Source organism: Belonocnema kinseyi, chromosome 3 (genome assembly GCF_010883055.1).
Source record: "Belonocnema kinseyi isolate 2016_QV_RU_SX_M_011 chromosome 3, B_treatae_v1, whole genome shotgun sequence".
Classification (NCBI taxonomy): Eukaryota; Metazoa; Arthropoda; class Insecta; order Hymenoptera; family Cynipidae; genus Belonocnema; species Belonocnema kinseyi.
The window spans coordinates 120,496,210-120,505,332 of record NC_046659.1 but is presented as its reverse complement, the minus strand read 5'-3'; the positions used below and the strand labels follow the sequence as shown (position 1 = coordinate 120,505,332).

Here is a 9,123-nt window from a genome sequence, read left to right as displayed (position 1 = left end):
ATACTATATTTCTCAATCTTCAATTAGAATGATTGAATTTTCAGAAATATTTTAAATGGCACTTAGAGCTTCCGGAAGCCCCGTGAAATTTAAAACGTATTCTCCATAAGAAGAAAGATGTTTTTCTAAACTTGATTTAAAATCTTTGCAGTGAATCACATAATCTTGTTTGTACATTTGCACTAATTTTCATTCAGAGTGACATAATGAGTACTTTAAGTTGGCAAGCATAATTGTTTAAACAGACCACGGTAAACTGTTTGGATTCCCGCTTCAATGTCGGCCGGGCTCCGGTCAGGTAATCCGGTCACAAGGCGGTTAGAAAATGTTGCTTCAGACTAAAAATTGGTAACTTGTTTTGTCTTTTGAGGCTCATCGTAAAGATTACGGTGAACTTTAAAAGTCAAATCAAGTAAACCAATTCTGGCAAGAAAAATGGAGTAGAATTTCAATCGCTGATGATAGAATATAGTAGAAATTTGGAAACCACGTGGGAATTCAAGGTTAGGAAGGAAGAAAGGAAAAACTGTATATACAGCAGTATATTTTAATTTGAAAAAACAATTATTCGCGCATTAAATCCGGGTTCTAAACTAATTATTGAAATAAGGTTGATTTTAATCGCGAATCTCGATTTCATTTGCGAAATTCGAAGAGGCGACGCGACGTGAGTGCAAGGAGCATCCTCGTTCCAGGTGCGATACTGAAAGTTACTGAGTGTCTATGCAGACGACAGGCACAGAAGGCGCTATATATGGCGGTAAATTTGAAATTGTACAGGCTAATCATTGTCTGAATATAGAGAAGTTCATAACAATTCTATCATTTCTGTTGTTTCACATAGCAGAATCGATAACAGTTCAATTTAAAATGTTAAATTATTCAAAAAAATTTAATGTTTTTTTTTTAAAGAATTTTAAAAAGTTCATTTTTGTTTAACTGATCTAATCAATCTTTAAATTATAATTTTCAAGTAATAATTCATCTAGCATATAGGGTTGGTCCGGCTAGTACCTGGCCGGCCCTGGACTACGTGATTCGAGAAAAATGTAACCCGACCGGCTCCCGCCCGGTTCCTATCCATGAAACCCAGCCAGGGGTAGCACGGCCGGGATCCAACCAGAAACCGTGTTGTATTAGGGTCAACCGGGGAAATTTCTACACGGGAAATTTATCTGAGAAATCTGAAGTAACTGAAAAATACAGATTGCGGATTCGTAGTCAGCGCCAAAAGTTACCTCAAAAACTGCTTTCCGCTGCTCTAATACAAAACCGTGTGAACGGGTGTAGTAAACAGTAAAGTTTCTGCTTCTCATGTTAAATACGAATTTTAATCCTGCTAAATACGTTTAGCTTATATATTTTGTTGCACGTCATCTACAAAAATAATAAGCAAAAAATTCTACTAAAATATTTTTGACAACAAATAAATAAAAAATTTGAAAAATTTTAGAAAAAACTTAGGATGGACGGAAAATCCCTTTATATCTGATGAACATTAAAATGCGGAATATAACATTGGTTTTAATTTAGCCTTTGGTTATTCATAAATCTTAAAACATTTCGATTGAAGTGTTTGGAAATCTTATAAAATGAAAAGATATTTATTAGTAATTCACAAAACATTTTTTCAGTTTTTAATACAAATTGTGTTATTTTTTTGTTGTTGCGAATTATTCTTTTTAATCTGAAAATTTAAGTATTCCATGTTTGATTAAAAATTCCTGCATTCGCTTCTTGTAGTAGAATATTAATTTTCTTCGTGACTTTTATAAATTAGTGAGCATATAATTATAAATACAAGTAAAGTGGAAGCACTCGAATATGTATGATTATTTTCTATTTTTTAAGCTTTTTTCACTCCATAACTAAAATACTTTGCCTTTTCGATAAAAGGTTGGAAAGTTGATAGAAAGCGCAGAGAGGAAAAATTAATACAGCTAATGGTAAGGATAAAACAAAATATTTATTGTTTATTAAAGATATTACATGTAATTACTCTAAGAAGTTAGTAGCAATTTGAGAAATCACTTTATAATATTTTATTAGTGAAAGCATGAAAATACGAATTGTAAAAATTACTATATTGAATTTTAACTTGATTTTCGAATTAAAAAATCTAAAGAAATCATTTGTATCAATTTTTTCTTAAGACATATTTCATAAAGGAAAAATCTTCATGAAAAATGCTTCAGCAATTTGTGCTTTTACTTGGACAACTTGCCCAATCTTCTACATACAGGGTCATTTCGTATAGCATGTTATCCGTCAAAAACTGCAAAGCCTCCTGGAAATATTCTGCTTCTAGATTTTTATCTCTTGACAAAATAAAAACATTATTATATCTGAAAAAATATTAATACGTTTAGCTTTTTGTGGCCTGTTAATACCTTATTGCCGAAAAATAAATAAAATTTAAATTTTTTATAGCGATTCCCTTATATTAACCATTGTTCTATATGAGTGATGATTTTTCCATATCTTACCCATTAACTATTTCATCGTGGCAATTGAATTGGATGGCAATATGTTCATAGTCTGTATCTAAAATCCAATGTTCTGCAGAATTTGGTACACCTTCATATTCTGCAGTATATTTTGCTTCATAATCATCGAATGTCGCAAAGCCATCCAATGTTCGTGAAAGATTGGTTCTGAAATTTACAAGAAGTGACCAAATATTTATAAAGTAATGTATCAGCTTAGAGTCAATATTTTATCAAGATATGGATATTGCATTAAGGAGATGGGGTGGAACAATTTAGAAAAAATATTTTTTAAGATAACCATAGATTAAAGACATTATTTTTCATAAAAATCTTGTTTACTTCTACTATAAAGCTTGTTTTTTTAAACTTTTGATCTTTTCTGTTTAAGTTATTAAATTTAAATTTCCTTACGTCATGGATACTTGGGTGAGTTCAATATCGTATGTACCATCCTCGTTCTGCGTAGGGCTTCGATATACTTCTTCACATTTTACGACCAAATTACCAGAATAAGCAAATTTTGCTAATACAAACCAGCGTCCCAGATACTACATAAAAAATTATATTATGTACAAATTAAAAATTATTCAAATCGATTTGGCAAAAATTTATTTGCCTCAAAGATATAAATTGGGTGTGGAGATTTGACTTAAATGTTGAGTCTATGTTAAAAATATATTATCCCTTTGCAACCGCGCGTGATTCGTATAATAAACGCAAATATTTTATCAAACAGAAACTTTTCTTTCCTCTCTCAATAATTTCTAAAGAACTGAAAAGGCCTTTAAGAATTAATATATCATCTTTAAATTATCTTTAAGACAAAGTTATTTCTGTCAACTTCTGCTCAATTTTGATTCATATTTACACTTGTCACATCAAAACCTTCCATTAATGTCACAGTTGAACAAGTTTCAGAATACGTAGGTGGATATGTAGGCGGATACGTTGGTGGATACGTTGGCGGATACGTTGGTGGATACGTTGGTGGATACGTTGGTGGATACGTTGGCGGGTACGTTGGCGAGTACGTTGGCGAATACGCAGACATAGACGCTTGCGTGGGCGTACTTGCTGGTTGTGCTAAAGCTCTAGCGCAAAGTAGAACGAGGAATCCCACTTGAATCATTTTTTTACCTGAATAAGATTACAAATTACTAACTAAGGAACATATGATAAGTCAATAATTTAATTTTTTCTTGAAACTTACTCTTGCTGTTATATTAAAAAAAAACTATAAGCTTATACTTTTCGCACAAAAGCTGATATAGGAATCACTGACAAAGTGGATTGTTCAATCTGCTATTGAAACTAGAGGTCCGGCTTTTCGTACGCATTTTCTTCGCATTAGTCTTTTGGGATTTTTTTTTATTTTTACCATTTTTTTTTACATTAATATTTTCAAACCTTCTTACATGAAAGAATATAGTTGAAATATTTGAAACTACATTCTTTTAGGCACAAAATTTAGAAAATATAAATTGAAAAAATATTTTAAACGATAAAAAATAAAATGCTTTCCCCAAAAATTATTTTTTTATCACAAATGCTTATTCCACATGTAACAAAAAAAATGCTCTTTGAAGTTTACCCGTGATGCATAAATTCCGAGATTTTCAACTTTGAAAAAAATATGAACGAATAAAATAATATGTAATAAAATTGAAACGGCTTTATAAAAAATCTCATCTTGGACTCATCTTAAAGAAATAACAAATTCGGACCCATTTCATTTTCGTTTTTGTACATTTACAAGTTCCTTAAAAAATTACATACATTTTTTCGGGAGCAAACAAGATAAAAAAAGTATTGTTTTTTTCACTTTAAAAATAAAATTGTCAATTTGTAGACGAAGCTAATTGCACTTGAAAGGTACTGTCTCAGAAATGAAAACAACGTTGGTTTTTTTTAAACATGAATTTTTGACAGATACATAAAACTTTTATTTTGACCAACTTCCCTCAGGGTGGGCAATATTCGTTGACTGGAAGTTTATACTAAAAAAATGTGTACAAAAAAACTTAAATAAATTAAATAAATTTGAAGTTTAAAAATAATTTTTATTTTTAATTTCGAAATTTCAAGAAACTTCCGACTGTACATGATCTTTACAAAAAATTTCAATATCTACTCAAATAGTTTCTACAAGAAAAATAAAGGAATAAGTTATGAAAAAATGAACAAATTTGGAAAAATATATCTAGAAAATTTTAAAGTTTGAAAAAACTCCAGTTTATATCTGATTTTCACAAATAATAAAAAAACTTTCTACTAAAAAAATGTCTACAAAAAATAATTTAACAATTTAAAGTTTGAAAATTTGGAAGAACTCGAGGTTATACCAGATTTTCATAAATAATAAACAAAAAATTTTACAAAAACAAGGATATTGATTTTTGAAAGCCCTACCAGATTATCATGATACCTTTTTGAGTTTTCAAGAGGATTCTCAGTTGTTGCATTCGTAAAAATTAACAAATTAAATTTTGGAACAAACGACACAAGCTATGAAAAAAAAATCAACAGAAGTTACTCAGCCAGAGAAGAGACACAAATTTCTAATTAATAATGTTTTGATGCAACGCGTAGTTTCTTTATTGCAAAAAATATCCTTTAAAATAAACAAATTAAATTTTTAAAAGAACAGAAATTACTGGCTTCAATATTTTGTAAACAAGTGATTTTTTATGATGGATGAATCATCATTTCAGTTCAAATTCCTCATTGTGACAGATAAATTGTCTTGACGGTTTATAGTGTATCTTTTCAGTTTAAAAATGAACTATTTGGTTGAAAAAGTACTCATTTCATTAAAAATTCGTACTTTTTTTGAATAATCAATCTTATTTATAAATAATTTTTGTTTTCGTGAAAATATCAAAGGTTTGTTTAAATATTCAGATATTTTGTTGAAAATGCAATACTTTTACTTCAGTAGATTGAATTTCTGTTGGAATTTCCTCGAGGTTGCAACATATTTGGGCCTACTTTTTTTTAGTAAAAGCTTTCCTTTCGTAAGATCTTACTATACTCTGCCTTATTAAAAATGTTCATATTGGAATATTTATTTATAAGATTTGAAGAAAATCGCTAAGTCACAAGACAGTTGCGAATACTGATGAATGGAGATTTAAAATTTGTATACACAAATTCAGTTTTCTGCGAAAAAGATAAAAGTTATATAGCATCCGATACGTATGATTTTTTTTAAATTTCTGCGAAGTGATTTGGAAGAGGCCTTAACTTGTGCCATCTGTGAATCAAATCAAATGGTTTGCCTGAGAGATTTTAATATCAATGCGGCGGACATCTCACACACATGCTGGGCTAGGTTACTTCACATATCACGCTCTCTATCGCTCAGACAGGTTATCAAAGAACCGACCCGCTCGGACTCGATTTTAGACCTTATCTTTGTAAGCGACGATCTCCTCCTTTTAGATTCGGGAGTGGTCAAGCTATCAAGAGAATTCGACAATGACTTGATTTTCTGCGACATAAACCTAGATCTATCTACGAGACCGAGTGTATACCACGTAGGTAGGGACTTTAAGCGAGTAGATCAAACAGCATTCAATGAGGTAGCTAGTCAGGCGGACTGGGTCAGTATATTAAACCTCTCTTCATCAGACAAGAAGGTGGACAGATTTTCTCAAATAACGTTAAACCTTATTAACAGGTTCTGCCCGCTACGTCGCTTTAGAATAGCTAGACCCAGGCCGCCTTGGTTCTCCGACTCTGTAAAGATAATTGCTCGGGCCAGGGACAGAGCTCATTCCAAATGGCGCACTTCAAAAACTGTCATTGATAGAGATAAATGTGTGCTTCTCCGTAATTTCGCAACTAGCTCCCTCCGGCGCGAAAAAGCGGGTATCTGTCTAGCCTTTCAGATAGGCCCTCTTCTAAACACATGTGGGAAAAGGTAAACCTGGCAAGTTTCTGGTCAGGACAAAGACAGTTCTCTTGGGGAGATCTTCCTATGGACCCCACTAGCATTAACGACTTCTTTATAGATACCATACCATCAGCAGTAACCTCAGACACACTAATCCGCGACCTTCAGTCATCCACTAGCAACATTTCACCTAACTCCCAGAATACTTTCGTGTTCAAGAAAATTGACCTTAGTCATTTGTATCACGCTATGAAATCATTCACTTCGACAGCTACGGGATCGGATGGCATTAATAGTTCTTCAGTTTATCTTTCTATACCCTCATGCCTCCCTGCATTATTAAATATCATGAATACCTCGTTAAGGCAGGCAAAGTTTCGCTCGGCATGGGGATCATGTATTGTTCGTCCTCTTCCTAAATGCGATAGTCCGAAAACATTTGGCGACTTACGTCCAATAACTATTCTGCCTTACCTTTCGAAAGTTTTAGAGAAGGTCTGTCTTCAGAAGTTGACCCCCTTTATCGACAATAACAAAGTGTCACCTCTAAATCAGTCGGGGTTTAGAAAGGGTTTTTCGGCTGCAACAACGCTTCTTCACGTGTCGGATGAGATAGGTAGGTCCTTGGACTGTGCAGAGGTAACTCTTCTGGCCTTGCTGGACTTATCTCGGGCTTTCGAGACCGTTGATCATAGGTTGCTCTTGGAAAAATTAGAATCTATAGGAGTAAGGGAGACATCTGTTGCTTGGTTGAGAGGATTTCTCTGTAATAGAAGTCAGCGAGTCGCAGTTTCTAGCTCTCAGTCTACACTTATGTCCCCATGCAGAGCAGTTAATAGGGGAGTTCCTCAGGGGGCAGTAAGTAGCCCTACCTTGTTTTCTATCTACACAAACGACCTTCCTGACTCCGTGATGGAATTTGTACGCAGGATAGAAGCGATCTCCAAGGGCAGAATTAAAATAACCATACATATGCAAATGATACACAGTTGTACATCCGTTGTAAGCGAGATGATATTAATGAGGGAGCTGCCATCTTAAACGCGGTCTTAGACAATATCGCTGGCTGGGCAGAAGACCGTGCGCTGGTCATTAATCCGACAAAATCTGTAATTCTACCAATAGGCAGTTTAGATTGTGATCACCTTCCTAATTTCTCAATAAATGGTACTCAACTCTCCATTGTCTCGCAGTCGAAAAATCTTGGGTTTATCATGCATTAAAATTGGGGCTTTGAAGAGCAAGTATCTAAGAAAGTCCATGCAGCTTATATACGTCTACGAAAATTGTTTCCATTTCATCGCGCTCTCCCTACTAGTACTAAACTCCTTTTGTGCGAATCGCTAATCTTGTCTCTTTTTGATTATGCATATTCAAGCTTTGGGCCTTTTCTGAGTACGCCGCTGAAGGCGAGAATTCAGAGAGTGCAAAACTCCTGCCTAAGATTCGCATTCGGTATAAGAAAATTCGATCATATCACCCCTGCTTTTAGAGAATCTGGTTGGCTGAAAATGGATAAACGGTGGAGATTGCATCTCTGCGTTCTCGCATTCAAAGTTTGGTCAACGGAAAGGCCGTCTTACCTACGAAATCTCATTTCCAGTATGGAGAAAATCGGGCGAGAAAGTCTCTTGTCACAAGATCGAACGGAAAATTTTCGGTCCCGAAATGAAATGTATAAAAAATTTCGGGTGGTCCTCTGAATTCGTTGAGAACCTATCTTGTGCGAGAAAGCTAAACATCGGTGATCTATGTACGTTCCGGTATTCTTCGTCCCGTAATTTACAATTATAATTTACGAGTTACGACTGCACAGTATTATTATTATTTTTATTCATATTAATTTTCTATTTTTTGTTCTACTGAGTTGGTTAGCGTTAATAAGTAGTTATATAATAGTTAGCATTTAAGTTAGATTGTAGAAGGTTAGGTTGTAAAGCAGCTAAGGCTGAACCTCGGCCTTTTATGTCCACTCGCCTATCTCTTTCTGTAAGCTAATGTACATATATCGTGGAACATAATAAAGATCTATTATTATTATTATTATTATTATTATTATTATTATTATAAATACAGTATTTGTTATTATTTATTGTGCAGAATTCTCTACAGTATAGTAAGATTTAATATAATTTACAACATTAAAAAAACTCACCTTTTAGGGTTGACAATATTCTTCTTTCACTTTCTGCTTTTGAACAAAAACTGAATAAAATGTGTCTTATATAGTGCAAAACTAATAAAAATAATACTAAAACATTTTAATAGCGTTGGAATCGATTTGAAAATTTTTTTATAATTCATAAATTTTTTTAACAGTAAGCAGTTTTATTGGACAATAGTTTTATTGCAACAAAAAAAGAATTTCGTCGCAGAACTTTAAAAAATAATCAAACTCACGAATTTTGCATATATTTTCTGGGAGTAAAGAGTTTTATTGTGTGTTAAAATTTTATGGGAAAAACAAAGTCTTCCGTCGCAGCAAATTCAAAGCTTATCAAACTCACGACTTGCAGAGTGATTAGGAATTTAAAAAAAAAATACATTTTTGCACATTTTTTTATTACGCATACGTTTTAAAGACGTAAACAGTTTTATTGTCTATGAAAATTATATAGCAAAGAATGAAGTATTTCATTACAGTAAGTTACAAAATTATTAAACTCACGACTTGGAGACAGATTGCAAATTTCCAAACAAACTAATTTATAAATTTTCTGTACTTTTGAAATAAATCAA

At 32.9% G+C, this 9,123-nt stretch overlaps 1 protein-coding gene across 1 annotated transcript; it reads right to left on the bottom strand.

Annotated features, from left to right (window-relative positions):
* Positions 1 to 1,947: 1,947 nt before the first annotated feature.
* Positions 1,948 to 8,684, bottom strand: LOC117169245 (apolipoprotein D-like). Its single transcript, XM_033355518.1, has 5 exons — positions 8,540 to 8,684; positions 3,358 to 3,626; positions 2,901 to 3,037; positions 2,487 to 2,654; positions 1,948 to 2,345 (listed from the first exon to the last, which is right to left on the bottom strand). The coding sequence occupies exons 2-5, from the start codon at positions 3,616 to 3,618 to the stop codon at positions 2,192 to 2,194; spliced, it is 720 nt and encodes a 239-aa protein (XP_033211409.1). The 5' UTR covers positions 3,619 to 3,626; positions 8,540 to 8,684; the 3' UTR covers positions 1,948 to 2,191.
* Between the last annotated feature and the right edge of the window lie 439 nt (positions 8,685 to 9,123).